General features: G+C 41.8%; 1 protein-coding gene across 2 annotated transcripts in view; it reads left to right on the top strand.

Moving 5' to 3' along the window:
- Nucleotides 1-18,146, top strand: part of LOC136872460 (protein Wnt-5a) — an 822,369-nt gene that overhangs the window by 739,953 nt on the left and 64,270 nt on the right. For both annotated transcript variants that reach the window (XM_067146274.2, XM_067146275.2), the window contains one exon: nt 8,907-9,009. In XM_067146274.2, the coding sequence (XP_067002375.1) occupies nt 8,907-9,009 (103 nt within the window). The remainder of the gene's footprint in view (nt 1-8,906; nt 9,010-18,146) is intronic.

Below are 18,146 nucleotides of genomic sequence, written 5' to 3'. Positions count from 1 at the left end.
AGTAAAGCATATCTTTGCTTGTTCCTAAATACTTGAGTTTTCGATGTTTTACTGTCAAAAGGATCTCTTTAGTGTCATTGCTGTTGCGGTCTGTCCAAAAATCCCGAGTATCCGACGCTACAACTACATAGCAGAGGCTTCCAGTTTCTCACTCTATCTTTGCGTCAAGGTCCAGGACTACGCCATACAATAGTACATCGAAGACATAACATTTCAATAGTTTTATTTTACATTGGAGAGATAGATCGTGACACCTAAATGCCTTCAACATCCTTACAAACGCCACCATGGAGTTTTCTATTCGGCACTCAATCTGTGATAAGTGAACCTAATCTTCATTAAATGTTTTCGATGTTTTACTGTCAAAAGGATCTCTTTAGTGTCATTGCTGTTGCGGTCTGTCCAAAAATCCCGAGTATCCGACGCTACAACTACATAGCAGAGGCTTCCAGTTTCTCACTCTATCTTTGCGTTAAGGTCCAGGACTACGCCATACAATAGTACATCGAAGACATAACATTTCAATAGTTTTATTTTACATTGGAGAGATAGATCGTGACACCTAAATGCCTTCAACATCCTTACAAACGCCACCATGGAGTTTTCTATTCGGCACTCAATCTGTGATAAGTGAACCTAATCTTCATTAAATGTTTTCCGCAGGCGCGCATATGTTAACCATCAGCTGCGCCGGTTGACGTTGCTTATTCTTGGAAACTGGTGTCTAGGTACGATTTTTTTAAAATTTGCGTTGTTGGTTATGATTCTTGCAACCATGAACAACAGATTTACATTTTAGATACTTGCCTTGAACGAAATTCTTACTTTTACGATGCATTTGTGTTCGTTGGTGATCCTAAGGGAAGAGAATTCGGGTTAGAATCCCGAGAGCGGTTGCGTCTTTAGCCTCCTTCGTCTTATAAATAGAATCACTACAATTATTATTAATATTTTACAGAAATAAACTGACTATTTACTATCTTATGACATTAAATTAATGACCTTGTTGAAGCGCTTTCGATCGGTTTTTTTTTTTCGTAGTTCCCTTCAGCAATCTGTCAATTTATTGAGGAGAACTGATTCCCAGGACAAAAATGAATTCAATTTCGTGTGGCGATGAGGGTGGGCGGCATCTGCCATGTGTAGGTAACTGCGTGTTATTGTGGTGGAGTATAGTGTTCTGCGTTGCAGTTGGACGGCCGTGCAAAAAGCCGCTGAAAGCACTCAACCGAGGAAACTAGTTTAGCATTATATGAGAATAGAGTTGTTTTTGTTATGTTGTTGTTGTTAGAGTCATCAGTCCATAGACTGGTTTGATGCAGCTCTCCATGTCACCCTATCCTTTTCATTTCTACGTAACTGCTGGATCCTACATCTGTTCTAATCTGCTTGTCAGGTTTTGTTATATAAATTGGATATTATACCACATAATGGACATCAATACCGAAAAAAAAAACCATGGCGCAACAGCCCCGAAGCGTCATGGCCTACCAAGCGACCGCTGCTCAGCCTGCAGGCTGGCAGTTACGAGGTGTCGTGTGGCGCTAGAACGAATCCTCTCGGCCGTTATTCTTGGCTTTCTAGACCAGGGTCGCCATTTCACCGTCTGATAGCTCCTCAGTTGTAATCACGTAGGCTGAGTGGACCTCGATGTAGCCCTCTGACCTGGCCGGGAATCGAAGCCGGAGTTTCCGGGTAAGAAGCAGGCACGCTAATCCTACACTGCGGGGCGGTCATCAATAGGGAATAGTGATTAATAATAATGGTAATATGATCATTCATGTATATTACTGCAGGGGAAAGCCAAATAGACGACCATACACCTTGATGATCTCAATATAAATGCCATGTATTAGTGAGGGATATGCACCACAAGATTGGTAGGGCTCCAGCAAAAGTTCTCGTAATAAATCTTTCCTTTTCGTAGGCTTTTTATAACCTAGATAATCTTATTCCTTTAACAAAAAAAAAAAAAAAAGTACGCATCATTATTCTCGCGCCTGTCGTACCTAGAGTGTGAGGTGTCAATGCAACAATGAGCTCTACATTCCAAGTTGTGTCACGTATAAATCATAAAATGAATCATTATTCACTTTTCTTAGGCCTTTTATAACCTAGAGAATCTTATTACCGTCCACATTGCCTTATTTTCTGCAGCAGGCATTTTCTGTCAGGGTGGTCTGTTCATTACTCCACCAACGTACTGCCTTGAAGCACTAGAATTCCATCTTCTGTCGCTTGAAGGTATTTTAACAAGTCGCTTTGCAGGTGGCTGCAGATCAATTCTGACTGATGTCCATTGGTATACTAGAGAATATTACCTGGTAAGAGGAAGGACATGATGATTGCGCGAGGTTCTAAGTGACCCATTCGCGTAAGAGAAGAAGGAATATATTATTTATGATCAAGAGTACAATCACCTTATAGGGGGGGGGGGGAATATATCCCCCTCTTATCCCACCCCTTATCTATGCCTGTGGTAATTTCTCATTTATAAAGGTATATATATATAATACCAATAAACATTAAGGTATGCGATGAAAAAGTACAACAAGTAAGTCAATTTTGCTACTTGGGAAGCATTATCACTCAGGACAACAGGTGCACCACAGAAATCAGGAGGAGGATTGCTCTAGCTAAACAAGCCTTCAGTAACAAGAAACAGCTTTTGACAAGCAGGAACATTAACATTAAAATTAGGAAAGAATTTGCCAAAATGTTTGTGTGGAGTGTTTTGTTGTATGGTTGCGAAACATGGGTCTTAGCAAAACAGGATATAAAATGCCTGGAAGCAATGGAAATGTGGATATGGAGGAGGATGCTGAAAATTAGTTGGACAGAGAAAAAGTCAAACAATAGGGTCCTTAAGGAAATAAACGAAACAAGGGAATTGATCAACACTGTAGAAAAGAGGAAAACCAAATTCCTTGGCCACACACTTCGACATAACACATTCCTCACGACTCTGATGGAAGGAAAAGTTCTGGGTAAGAAGGGAAGAGGAAGACCGAGGAAAAAGTATCTGGATTCCGTGATGGACAGGCTGAATTTGAAAAAAATATGTTGATCTGAAACGCTCAGCAGATGAGAGACAAATGTGGTTGCAGCGACAAGGCCTTGCCTTTAGGATATGAATGAATGAAAGGTATATATATAGTGAGAGAGATTTAAGCTTTTAACTCCTCCTCAGTTACAGCTAGCCGGGAATGGAATCTGCTTCCTCAGGAGGTCAGTGTGTACAAAATACCTCCAGGAGAAAAATGCTCAGAAATGCAATAGATAACTTCTTCTTCTCCTCCTTTTTCTTCTTCTTCTTTGACTATTCCTCGACTCCAAAAGCGTGTCCTTCACACTCTACATAACGTAGTTCATACCAATTTGTTTGCAATTTGCTTTACGATGCACCGACACAAATAGGTCTTATAGTGACGATGGGATAGGAAAGGGCTAGAAGTGGAAAGGAAGTGACAGTAGCCTTAATTAAGATACCGCTCCAGCATTTACCTGGTGTGAAAATGGGGAAACCACAAAAAACTACCTTCAGGGCTACCGACAGTGTTGCTCGAACCCACTATCTCACGAATGCTAGCTCACAGCTGCACGATCCTAACCGTACGGCCAGCTTCCTCGGTACCAATTTATTAATGTATTAGGGAATTCCTTTCTTTTTTCTAGAATTGTTAATAATCAATAAGATGATTAGGTTTGTGGTCGTCATCATCATCCGCAATGAGATTATTTTTTTATTATTATTTTGACAGCATTGATTGTCTTTGGATAAACCAACATGGTGAGGTTATTCCATTTAGGGTGTACAAGATGTATGATACACGAGAACTGCCACCCGATTTTAGACATAATGTTGTTATACCAATTCCCAACAAAGCAGTTTCTGTCAGGTGAGGAAGCTACCATACCATTAGTTTAGTATCTTACGATTGCGAAATTTTAACACGTATTTTTCACAGAAGAATGGGAAGCTGAGTTGGGAGAAGATTACTTTGACTTCATAAGAAATGCAGAAACACGTGAAGCAATCCTGACTTTACGTCTTATCTTAGAGGATCGAATTAAGGACAAACCCACGTACACGGCTTTCGTAGATCCAGAACAAGTATTCGATAACGTTGATTGGACCAAGCTATTCGAAATTCTGAAGGTGATAGCGATCAGATACCGAGAAAGAAGAATTATCTACAAGCTGTACAAAAATCAATCTGCAGTTATAAGAATCGAGGGCTTCGAAAAAGAAGCAGCAGTCCAGAAAGGAGTGAGGCAAGTCTGCAGTTTGTCCCGCCTCCGTTTTCAATGTTTATATAGAACAGGCGGTAAAGAAAATCAAAGAGGAATTTGGAAAGGAATCTCAGTCCAAGGAGAGGAAATCAAAACTCTAGATTTGCCGATGATATTGTGATTTTATCAGAGTCTGCAGAAGATCTGGAGAAATTGCTGAATGGTATGGACACCGGCTTGGAGAAGGCGTACAAGATGAAAATAAAAAGTCCAAAACAGAAGTAATAGAATGTAGTCCAACGAAGCCAGGTGATGCAGAAAATGTTAGATTAGGAAATAAAGTCGTAAAGGAAGTAGATGAATATTGTTACTTGGGTTGTAAAATAACTATCGATGACAGAAGTAAGGAGGACATAAAATGCAGAATAGCACAAGCAAGCCATGTCTTTCTTAAGAAAAGAAACTTGCTCACTTCGAACATTGATACAGGAATTAGAAAGATGTTTTTGAAGACTTTCGTTTGTAGCGTGACATTGTATTGAAGTGAAACATTGACGATAACTAGCTCAGTAGGAAAAATAATAGACGCTTTTGAAATGGTTTGTTAAAAAAAATTGCTGATGGTGAGATGAACAGATCCAATCACGAATGAAGAGATACTGAATCGAACTTTTGAGAAGACATTGATTTGGAGAAAACCGAACGACTTGGTCGTGTGGTTAGGGGCGCGCAACTGTGAGCCTGCATTCGGAAGATAGTGGGTTCGAACCGTACTGTCGGCAGCCCTGAAGATGATTTTCCGTAGTTTCCCATTTTCACACTAGGAAAATGCTGGGTCTGTAACTTAATTAAAGCCACGGCCGCTTCCTTCCCTATCCTATCGTCGCCATAAGACCTATATGTGCCGTTGCGATGTAAACCAACTTGTAAAAAAATGGAGAAATATGACCAAAATAGATCGAATGATAGGACACATCTTAAGACACCCAGGACTTGGTCAGTTGGTTTTTGATGGAAGTGTGGGCGGTAATAACGGTAGCGGTAGAGCAATGTATGAATATGATAAGCAGATTAGAGCAGATGTAGGATGTAGTAGTTACGTAGAAATCAAAAGATTAGCACGCGATCGGGTGGCATGGAGACCTGCATCAAACCAGTCTATGGACTGATGACCCAAACAACACAACAACAACAACAAAACTATTATTAGTTATTATTAATGTCGTTATTATAAACATAGAATTACCTCATTTGATCATTTTCACCTCCACCCAGCTTAATATCAGTGATAGTTGACTTAATATTTTTCTCCTGTGTATATCGTGGCCATTTTGCCCGCCATGCTGGTTTCAAGGAGGAAGGAGAGAGTTGATCTGTCCCCGGTAACAAGGGACGTCACCGAGTTATTGCCCTCGCCCGTTTGCCGCAGGAAACCGATCAGGAACGAGCTAGGAGCGCAAGGACAGTCCTTGTCTGTCATCGCTCCGTCCTCTCACTGGAAGCCTCCCGACAGTACGAGAAATACCTGGAAAGTAAACCCGGATCATTCCAAATCGATAGGACTCAAGACACTTGTTCTCTTTCGGGAAGTATCTCGAGGAGCCGGCCTCCCTATTTAAGGTGGACCGGATGAACTTTGTGAAGTTCAGTCAGCGGAATGTGTATGCGAGAGAGAGTGTGTCATTCTGTCAGGGACAGTGCCAGTTGAGCAGTGTAGTCATTGCCGTGAAGTGAGTGTTTCGTACGTGGAGCAGAGTCTGTCGTTTTGTCTGCCGTCGAGGAGTTGAGTCTCTCGTGTCCAGTTGCGTTGAAAAGTGAATGTTGTATCTCCGGTGCAGCGTGGGAGGGTTCGACGAGAGATCAGCAAGGGACAGTGAAAGAAGACTGCTGAGAGAGTACGACCAGTGGTCGAGTGTCAGTGGCCCTTGTGACTGATAGTGTAAGGCGTACGGAATTGTGAGACTGTGGAGTGCGCAAGGCATTAAAAAAAAAAAAAAAAACGTGGTGGTGTTAGTATATAGCGAGTAAAATTGTGGAACTGTATTAGAGTCAAAGTTACAGTAGTGGAACCGTATGTAATTTGTACTGCGTAGCTAGTGTGATTTTGTTAGTTTGTGATAGAGAGAACAACCGGTGTGACAGAATTAATGTGAGTAGAGAGCGCGCGAAGTGGTGTACATTTTTGCCTGTTTAGTGTGTAAGAATTCGTAACTAATAAATCTTAAAGTAAACGCTACAAATTGTGATCTTATTTAGTACGAATATTGCTTTAAATTACTAAATATGTAAACAATGATTAAGTGTAAGACAGGGACAATATTGTCCTTAACTTTGCCAGATTAATTAAATCATGAATCTATCTATCTCTTCTTCTTCTACAGCTTTTCCCACACATGTGGGGTCGCGGGTGCGAACTGTGTCGCACATGTGGGTTTGGCCCTGTTTTACGGCCGGATGCCATTCCTGACGCCAACCTTATATGGAAGGATGTAATCACTATTGCGTGTTTCTGTGTGGTGGTTGGTAGTGTAATGTATTGTCTGAATATGAAGAGGAAAGTGTTGGAACAAATACAAACACCCAGTCCCCGAGCCAGAAGATTTAATCAAACACGATTAAAATCCCCGAACCGACCGGTAATCTAACCCGGGACCCTCTGAACCGAAGGCCTCAACGCTGACCATTCAGCCAATGAGACGGACATGTATCTATATTTCTATTTATCTATACTGTATTTACTGCAACCAAACAACCTTTACACTTCTCATTCAGCCATACTTCCGTAGCTGCCTAGCACTTATCCATTTCATTCTGTAATCGCCTGTATTCCTTTCTACACTCATTTTTCGCATTTTTATACTGCCGTTCATCCGTTAGATCTAGTACATCGTGAGTTATCCACCGATCCCTGTTTAATCTTTCTTCTTAATTTTACGTCCGCAGTCGATCTCATTGTGCCGGCCCCGTGGTGTTGGGGTAGTGTGCTTACCTCTTATCCGGAGGCCCCGGCTTCGATTCCCGGCCAGGTCAGAGGTTTTTACCTGGTTCTGACGGCTAGTTCGAGGTTCACTCAGCCTATGTGTTTACAATTGAGGAGCTATCTTTCAGTGAGATCCCCCTGTGGGTGGGGGCGGTAGAATAACACCCACGGTATCCCCTGCCTGTCGTAAGAGGCGACTAAAAGGGCCCTCCGGGGCTCTGAACTTTGGAGCGTGGGTTGGCGACCACGGGGCCCTTAGCTGAGTCCTGGCATTGCTTCCACTTACTTGTGCCAGGCTCCTCACTATCCGACCTCTTTTGGTCAACTCTTGTTCTTTTCCGACCCCGAAGCTCTTAGGTTTGCGAGGGCTAGGGATTCTTTCACTTCCACGCCCTTCGTGGCCTTTGTCTTCCTTTGGCCGATATCTTCATTTTTCGAAGTGTCGGATCCCTTCCATTTTTCCCTCTGATTAGTATTATATAGAGGATGGTTGCCTAGTTGTACTTCCTCTTAAAACAATAATCACCACCACCACCATCAGATGGTTGAGGCGCTAGCCTTCTCACCCCAGCTAGGCAGGTTCGATCCTGGCTCAGTCCGGTGGTATTTGAAGGTGCTCAAATACGTCAGCCTCGTATCGGTAGATTTACTGGCACGTAAAAAACTCCTGCAGTACAAAATTCCAGCACCTTGGCGTCTTCGAGAACCGTAAAAGTAGTTGGTGGGATGTAAAGCAAATGACTTTATTATTATTATTATTATTATTATTATTATTATTATTATTATTATTATTATTATTATTATTATTATTATTATAAAGAATCGCTGATCACAGATTTTTCTGTGTTAGGCGTCTGTAAATGATTCTGGTATAGATAAAGTGCTTTAGTGAAGCTTCCACTAGTCTCTGGATGTTCGACAAGGAAGCTGTTATCCTCATGCCCATTGTACAATCAAACATTGTTTGTGTGCTGTTTGGGTCCTCCGAAGCCAGTCCACCGTATATGGATACCTTAATACGTCAGTTGCTCTCAAAACGTCTGACTCTGAAGTTGAAATGGCCCAAATGGCACGTAGGTGGGTGTGCTGTTCTAATAGGACTATACGACCTCATTCAAATTCCGTCAGTAGTGCGTACTGATATCCTGTACCTGTTCTAGACATGCCTGCCACTCATAAATCATGACTGGTAAGTATTGTACGTGTCTCATCGTAAGTACGATTCTGAGAACTGTTCTTATTAGCACCGGGCGAGTTGGCAGTGTGGTTAGAGGCGTGGCTGTAAGCTTGCATCCGGGAGATAGTGGGTTCCAATCCCGCTGTCGGCAGCCCTGAAGATGATTTTCCGTGGTTTCTCATTTTCACACCAGGCAAATGCTGGGGCTGTACCTTAATTAAGACCACGGCCGCTTCCTTCCAACTCCTAGGCCTTTCCTATCCCATCGTCACCATAAGACCTATCTGTATCGGTGCGACGTAAAGCCGCTAGCAAGAAAAAAGTTCTTATTAACCACATAAAGACCGACTAAAAGTCCACCTAGGTCCGGCATTTGTCTGCGTGTCATCACGCGAATCTTCAATTGTTTTCCCATTATCTATCAATGCAGTGTGTATTGTTTTGTACAATGTGTATGTATCGTATGTTGGACACTGCATTTCTGTATATTCTAATATATATATATCTAATTTCCAGGCTGTCCTGTGGAAAGCGCGCGTCACTTGCAAGTGTCATGGAGTGTCCGGATCCTGCACCCTCATGTCTTGCTGGAAGCAACTGGCACCTTTCAGAGAGATTGGTGAGTATTCGGTGTAATGTATCTGTACTTCGGAGGTATAGGACACTATGTTAATTTTTAGCGAAAATGTGATTATTGGCACACCAAAGCAGGTTTCTTCTCCTCTTCCCAGAGATATACAGTCACTCGCATAAGTATTCGTCCGCGTTCGTCATGTTATGACAATAGCCCACAGCACCAATACAATAAAGAATTTAATTGTAAACAAGTAATAGTATGTTTTATTTGCCATCTGAACAGCTGAGGACATAATTTATAGCACCCTAAGTTATTTGGAATTTATTTGGAATAAATAAAAAACAATCGCACTGCTTGCAGGAAAGTCACGTTGCAAAAGTATTCATCCACAATAAGAACTCAAGGAATGTTCAGTCATTGCCTAAGTATCAGAAGCGCGTCGAACGTCCTTTGGAATCAATCACGGCTTGAAGGCGTTTCACCATGGATGTCACCAGTTTTTCTGTCACTTCCGGGCCTATTTTGTGCCATTCTTCCATGAAGGATTGCTTCAGAGCTTCTTTATTGGGAATACGCTGCTTGCTCAATTCACACTTTAATTTCGCCCATAAATGCTCTATGGGGTTTAAGTCTGGGGACTGGGGTGGTGTCTGCAGCACATGAGGTGTATTGTAGAGTAGCCATTCCCGAACAACCCGAGCAGTGTGCTTAGGGTCATTATCTTGCTGGAAGAAGTATCCACTACTAAGACCTAATTTTGCTACGCTGGGTGGTAAGTGTTGCTTTAATATATTCAAATACACCATCTTATCCATCCGTTCAGGTATTATATGGCAGTTGCCTACCCCAGCCGCCGACATACACCCCCATACCATTATGGAACCTCCTCCATATTTTACGGTTGGTTGCAGATTTTGACTTTGGAGCTCGGCGTTCTTCTTTCTCCATACACGTCGCTTTCCAGAGCAATTAAATAAACAGAATTTGCTCTCGTCCGTAAACAACACGCGTTTCCAAAATGCTGGTGGCTTCATAACGTACTGTTTGGCAAACGCCAGCCTCTTCTTACGGTTCACCTCACTTATCCAGGGCTTCTTCCGACTTGTACGCCCCTGCAAACCAGCCCTGTGTAACACACGTCGTACGATGTCGGTACTGATGTTCTTCCCAGTGGAGGTTTGTACTTCTGTTCGAAGCACAGGTGCAGACACATGGGGATTTTTCTGGACGGTGCGTATAATGCTTCGCTCTTCGCGTGCTGTCAGCTTCCTTGGCCGCCCAGGTCTTGCTCTGTTGAGTACAGTTGCACTGGTCTTATATCGCTGAATGATACTTGCGACTGTAGTTCGCGGTATTCCGGTTTTTTCAGCAATTACTCGTTGCGAATTACCAAGTTGGTGGAGTTGGATTGTTCGTTGGCGTTCAACAACAGTTCGTTCCCTTATCTTACCCATTATACTCAAGGCATGCACTAGATGTTAACTCACCGACACTGTCCGTATCACTGATGGACTGAGCTTGGTGATGTGTCTCATTTCCTCAATGCTGGGTTCGTTCTACAAGCCAGTGCACAAGGTGGACGAATACTTTTACGTTGCCATTTCCTAGCCCAACCACACTCATTATCATTTACTAACTAGTATTGACGTGCAAGATGTATATTCTGCCGGTATTATTGTACGTATATATTGCATATGCACTGCGTATTTGTTTCTGAACGTACCCGAAGCCTTGTAATGCTTTTTTGATGTTCAATATATGAACAGGACAGATGGACGAATACTTATGCGAGTGACTTTAGAACACTATGCCGTACATCAAGTATAGGGGTATTATATTATTTTAAAGAAACAGGAAGTCCAGTTTTACTTAGAGGAATACAACACCATCTGGAAATAGTGTTATATACTTCTGCACAGCCTGCTGAACTTTCCAGTTTTACATGTGATTTGAAGTCTTTATCTCCAGTGTGTGTCTGGTATGGGTTGTGAAGAATGAATCCAAACTATCATGAGTGTAAAAATATGATGTTATTTCAAGGAGTAGGTAAGTTATTGTTTTCTGCAGCCCTTGTATTAGTGAATATTGATTGCGGTTGCAAGCATAACCTAAATTATTAGACATTAGTATTTCATCAGACCATAAGTCAGAAGTTTTTACAAAAAGGCCACACCTATATGGAGGCTGACAGTATTCATACCTAGATTTTTATTGAATTTCCAATTAAAATAGAAGGGAACCCTATTGTGCAAAACCATATTAGGGCAATAGTTTATCAATTACGTACAATTTGCAACACATTGAACATCATGATGACAGCTTATTAAAGATGCAGTGGATGAAAGTTAAAACAATTATTATAACATTGTTTTTTAAATATATGAAATAGAAATTTGTTCACTTCAGTGTCACTAAAGTTCAAGTGACATACTAGGAGATATCTTGGTATTTCGAAAGCAGGACATTCAAAAATTAAATGCTGCACTGTTTGTGAGGATCCACAAAAGCATAAGTAATAATCTGAGACATTGATGTTAAATCGCTCGAAATATGATTTAAATTTGCCACGACCAGGTAGAAATTGTGTAACCACAAAATCAGGCACAAGCACTTTGCACTGGAATCGATACTGGATCTCAGGAAAGAACCGTTTTCTCGTTACGGATCCTTTTGTGCTTGTGGTCCAGATGTTATTCCACAGAAGAGATGTGTGATTTCTAAGCTTCCTTTTCAGGTAACATATCGAAGCTTTATTATAATGATACTTCCATCGCAGATTGTGCAGCTTGAGAAACTGAACAGTCTGTAGAAAGCTTATATTGTTCTGAAAATATTTCAAGATCGTTTTCATGTACCATGAAGGCACATCCAACTGAACCCCAGCTACCCCAGCGCTGCCGGAGTAAAGCATTTTGTATTTACATTTTCTTATTATACCTTAAAACGTTTCTTTGTCAAGTTTAAAAACTGCAAACAGCTAAGTCAAGGCAAGTACAGCTGTCTCGATAACCCGTTCGCTTTACCGCAATCCAGGTCTCACCAGCGAGCTGGGTTTCTTTGCCGGCGCGAAAGAGAGCTATCCCAGCGAAATTGGCGTAGCTTGGTTGACGCAAGCCTCCTCCTCCTCTTGGGGTAGCGGGGTGATAGCTATTGGCCTCGTTCGAGATTTACAGCATCTTATGACAGCAGAGCAGCTAGCTTGGGCACATGTTCATTGTTATAGTTAACACTCGAAGTGTTCATCGCCACACACCAGAGGCTACAAGAAGAAACAGTGTAGCCTCTTGCAGATACTCTTGCTAATTGAAATAGCCATTTGATGAAATCAATTGTAATAAAAGTATTTATTTCATTTTTGGATTTCGACATGTATGAAGATTTTGGCAGCGATTCATTGATGGCACATGTAGAATATTTTTTTGGATGTACTCGGAAAAATATTTAGGTTGGCCAGCATGGACACAGAGCCAAGCGCGAAGTACAAGAATTTTGTATTCGGTTGCTGTTTACGAATGGATTTGTCTGTAATGGTAGTATATTTTAAATTTTTAAAGCGTTCCTCTTGGATTACAGTTTCCGCAAGTTCTGTGGCATTCTTCGTGAATATAACAGTGGTATACGTCGTGAGGAATATTTCCCCTGTACCTACGCTCAGAAACTGTTAAACTTCGGCGACGGTAAAATACCTGCTAAATTTTGCTCATTGCATCCGGAAGATATTGGGTTCGAGCCCTACTGTTGGCAGCCCTGATGATGGTTTTCCGTGGCTTACCATTTTCACACCACGCAAATGCTGGGGCTGTACATTAATTAAGGTCACGACCGCTTCCTTCCCACTCCTAGGACTTTCCTATCCCATTGTCGCCATAAGACCTATCTGTGTCGGTGCGACGTAAAGCCAATTCTAAGAAAAAACATTGCTCGTTAGGCTTCTTAAAATAAAACAAAAACAAGAAATTAGTCCCCGTATATTTCTGCGAAAGCCATGACTACTATTACGAAGAGTGAGTGGATGAAACTCTAAGTACATTTTTGTTAAATCTGCTGTAGCTTAAATTATGGTGGTGCCGTCACTGCCATGAATACCAGTTTGGTATTATTATTAAACGGCTGTCCGAATTAAGATAAGTCCGGACTGACGGGGTCCGGATTAATGAGATTCTACTCTAATAAGAATATCTGTACAATAACAAATTTGAATACTTACACAAAGAGTACAGTTAAAGATTTATTGCTTAATCATAACAATCACAAAAATAGGAATTTAAATGAAAGTTTAGTCACAAAACAAGAGTTTAACCTTTTTCATTTAGGTCACAGTGGGTTGAGTGATGAGAAAGGAAAAAACTTTGTTTCCATATTTCATAGAAATACTGTGCCAGAATCCAGCCTGGAATAATGATAATTAATATTATTCGTTTTATGTCCCACTAACTACTTTTATATGGTTTCCAGAAACGCCAAGGTTCCGGAATTTTGTCCCGCAGATGTTCTTTTACGTGCCAGTAAATCTACCGATACGAGGCCGACGTATTTGAGCACCTTCAAATACCACTGGACTGAGCCAGGATCGAACCTACTAAGTTGGGCTCAGGAAGCAAGTGCTCTAGCACCTGAGCTACTGAGCCCGGGAATCCACCTTGAACTATGTATGCTAGTAAAATATATTTCTGTACCCCACAGCCAAAGTCCCCCTGTGGGTGGGGGTGGTAGAATAACACCCACGGTATCCCCTGCCTGTCGTAAGAGGCGACTAAAAGGGGCCTCAGGGGTTCTGAACTTTGGAGCGTGGGTTGGCGACCACGGGGCCCTCAGCTGAGTCCTGGCATTCCTTCCACTTACTTGTGCCAGGCTCCTCACTTTCATCTATCCTATCCGACCTCTCTTGGTCAACTCTTGTTCTTTTCAGACCCCGACGCTATTAGGTTTGCGAGGGCTAGGGAGTCTTTCATTTTCACGCCCTTCGTGGCCCTTGTCTTCCTTTGGCCGATATCTTCATTTTTCGAAGCGTCGGATCCCTTCTATATTTTCACTCTGATTAGTGCTATATAGAGGATGGTTGCCTAGTTGTACTTCCTCTTAAAACAACAATCACCACCACCATCACCACAGCCAAAGTAACGTAAGCGCCACACAATTAACTTAGCAGGAGAGCGAGAAAACAACATTTCGCTGACATTCCCACCAATTCTCCAAAAGAATTCGTTGTACTTTCATAAAACTTTTGATTGGCATGATGTCGTTCAGCTTTGTTTATCATTATAGCTTTTCTTTATGTCAAATAATATTGAGAAGAGAGACTTACGATTGTTTGTCTGTAAGGAAATTTCATTTTATATTTCATTCTTCTCCGAATCGTATGAACGTAAGTCCATTGAAGGGTATCCAAACTACCCCCTGTGGGTGGAGGACGCAGATGAAGAATACACCTACGGTATCCCCTGCCTGTCGTAGGAGGCGACTAAAAGGAACCCCAGGGGCTCTCAACTTGAAATCTTGGGTTGGCGACCATGGGGCTGTTAGGCGAGTCCTGGCATTGCTTCCACTTACTTGTGCCAGGCTCCCCACTTTCATCTATCCTGTCCGACCTCCCTTGATCAGCTCATGTTCTTTTCCCACTCCGACGGTATTAAAGCAGTCGAGGCCTAAGGAGTCTTTATTTTCACGCCCTTCGTGGCCCTTGTCTTCATTTGTCTGGTACTTCATTTTTCGAAGTGTCGGTTCTTTTCTTTTCTTTCCCTTCCTCTCTATCCCCTGTGGGTGGGGGACACAGACGTCGACTACACGCACGGTATCCCCTGCCTGTCGTAAGACACGGCTAAAAGGGGCGACCAAGGGATGATGACATTAGAACCATGAGACATTTTGTGATTAGTACCATTACGTGCGGAACATTATGGGTCTGAGTGTTGCTTGTGAAAGAGGTCGTCGTGTGTATTCCACTGATCCGTTCCACTGTGTTCAGTATGGTCTGCGTTACCTATGAGTAGTACCACTTTATGTGCAACACCACGGGTCTACGTTGCCTGCGGTTAGTACTACTATGTGAGAAACACCAGGGGTTTGGCTGACGCCAGTAATTACTACCACTGTTTGAGGAAAACCATTGGTCTGCTTTGCCAGGGAGATCAGTATTATTATGTGAGGAACACCTTGGGATTGTGTTGCCATAGTGTGTGAGGAGCACTGTGGGTCTGCGTTGCTTGTGAGTGGTGCCCTTATTGCGAAACACCATGGGTTTGTGTTACCTGCGAGTGGTGCCATTGTGTGACATAGCATGGGTTTACATTACCTGTGATTAGTACCACTGTAGGAGGAACATCATGGTTCTGTTTTACTAGTGATTAGTACTAATGTGAGGGGCCGGTGACCTGGATTTAGGACCCCGTTACGTAATAAGCATGATCATTTTCTCATCACCATTCGGTTTAGATTCTAGTCAGTGGATACATTTCGAAGTTTTAATGTTAATTTCGTTACACCTTGTACAATTAAGGGCCGATGATCTAGCTGTTAGGCCCCTTTAAACAACAAACATCATCATCATCATCATCATGGTATCCAAACTCACAGATTTTTATTTTATGCACTTGTGAAACTTTTAAAAGTAACTAAAACATAATTAACAGTAACAAAAAAGTCAAAAGTTTAAGTAAGTGTACAATTATTACAGATCTACATCTGGATGGTTTCTTTTTCCAGATAAATACGAAATGGTAACATTACCATAATTAAGGAAACACCGACAAGTTATTAAGCTCATAATTATTCACACAATAGTATTGACATCAACATAATCCTATTTATGATCGGCCTAAATCATTCAGAATCAAGGTAGTCTGACTCATTGTCCCCATGAGAGTGCTGCATGACGTGAGGTCTGTACTCTTATGCTATCCATGGCATCATCAGCATGCAATCACGATACTGCTGGTATGCTTTCTCTCAGTCCGCAAGATCCGTAGTTAATAAGGAAGCACATTAGGTTTCCTTTCTCGTCTCTTCAGGTCTATTATCTAAAAAAGAAAGTAAAAGCAAAGTCATCTCAGTACAGGCCATGAAGGCCCTTGGAGGGGTGGAAGGTAAAGGCTTCCACTGTCCGTAACCTCGGCACTTGATGGGGTAGAGTGGTTAGCTCTACGCCCGGCCGCCTTTGCCCCCAGGAATTAACCTGGTACTCATTTTTGATGTAGGCTGAGTGAACCTCAGGGCCATGTGAACCTCCGGAAGTGGAAATCTCATTTCTTAAATTTTTACGGCTTCCTGACGGGGATTCGAACCCACATCCTTCCGGGCGAACCAAGCACGCCTTTGCCGCCTCGGCTAGGCAGCCCCTCTATTATCTTAAACCTTTTGCCGAAATCAGTTTTGTAGTATTATTTCCCCAGTTCATTCCTCCCATCTTGCAGCCACGCCACTGAAGGAATATGGAAATTATTTCTTTATTTATTTGTTTTACTTTACATGAAAGGTCCAGAATTACTGATCATTGATCCGAAATTCAAGAAAGTCATGCAACTCCATCCTTCTTGTGAGAAATTGAGGAATTGAGTCTCTAGCTCTTTCAATGATATTGTGTACAGCCCATCGACCTCCATACGTGTGCGTCCCCTTAAAAGAATCCTTAAGTTTAGCTTCTTTACATTCGAACATCTGCGAAGAAAGCACATATACATCAAAACGATCATGATGTTCCGGTTTTTCCCTGTCCAAATGGTCAGCGTATCAACTTCTTCCTTCGTGATAATGGATTCTGTGGTGCATTTCAACAAGCACGAAGCCATCTCATTTCCCCCGCGTCCTCCAGTTGCCTCTTCCCATATCGTACACCAATACTGTTCCTGACCCCGGTAATTTATAGTCCGCAACTGACGCAAATGAAAGCTCTTAGAATTAGTCACATTGGGAGTGGGTAAAAATGTTGTAAATCTGCCATCACAACTGCATATTTGGCATTTTCCCTTGCAACTTCTTTGTCTGTTCTTTTCATCTTATATCTCGAGGCATATTCGTCATGGTGATCCTTCTGGCTTTCTTTCACACGAACGACTTCATTTTCTGTACTAGTATCCTTGAGCTGACGTTGAAGTTCATCGCACGTTTCGCAAGTGTCAGTGGCAGGTTCATGGAAAGCCAAATTGAACTCTTCATTAAATAACTTGCAGAATAACCGTTCCTCTGCTTTTGTTCTTCCTTCGGTGTCACATTTTTCGCAATATATGCCATACATTCATATGTTCAGGCAGTTACCAAGGTATATTTTTGATGTGTTTTCTCTGATATAATGGCTTTTCTATACTGGATACTTCAAAATGTATTGTTTGATGTCTTCGATCACATTTGCTGGAGTGTGATGACCTCGTAATTCATGACTCACCATTCCGACTTCTGATGATTTCTTGAGAGAATTTCGAACAAATGTTTCAGATATTGACAGAGTTTTTTTTTTTTTTTTTTTTTTTTTAAAGAAAGAATTGCTTACAAACCAGCTGTTCACTTCCACTGATAGTGAATGAGTAACAGTGAGAAATTGTTTATGCGTGTTTTTGGGAGCAATCTTTTGGACATCAGCGTGAAATCGGCTTTGTTTTGATGCACGATGAGACATACTTTCGTGTTGATTCCCACGATATTTATTCGCTCCAAAATGCATTGTGAATATCATTACGACCATCCGTAAGTATTCTCTTACTGCACTGCAGCCTACACGTATCTTTGCACGGGGATCGTAGAACCTTTTCATTCTGAACTTTTCCTCTAGAGCCTATATATGTGTTTTCCCTTAATCGCCTTTTCCAGCGTATAATCTTTTTCCATTTCTTCTCATTTCACACCCTCTTTTTACATTTTTTTTCCATTGACTAGGCTGAAGGGTATCTACAGATTCAGATTCATTGGCAATGAATGAAACCAAACTCTCTGATTCACGAGAGATGTCCTCAGTAAGGAAGATGAAGATCTACTCAGCAGCAGTACCCCGTCTTTTGACACATCATTTTCACCAGCGCCAGTATTTTCTAAAAGGACTTGAGCAAACTCATTTCATAATCTTCCGATATATTTATGCTGCAAGATTCCTTATAAGAGTAACATGGGTCTCCAGCACCATTGTAAACCAAATTTGTGGTCGATATTACAGCTTCTGAAACATAACAAGTACTGTACCGTATATGATTATG

Source organism: Anabrus simplex, chromosome 4, assembly GCF_040414725.1.
Source record: "Anabrus simplex isolate iqAnaSimp1 chromosome 4, ASM4041472v1, whole genome shotgun sequence".
Classification (NCBI taxonomy): Eukaryota; Metazoa; Arthropoda; class Insecta; order Orthoptera; family Tettigoniidae; genus Anabrus; species Anabrus simplex.
This window is presented reverse-complemented; position numbering and strand designations above follow the sequence as displayed.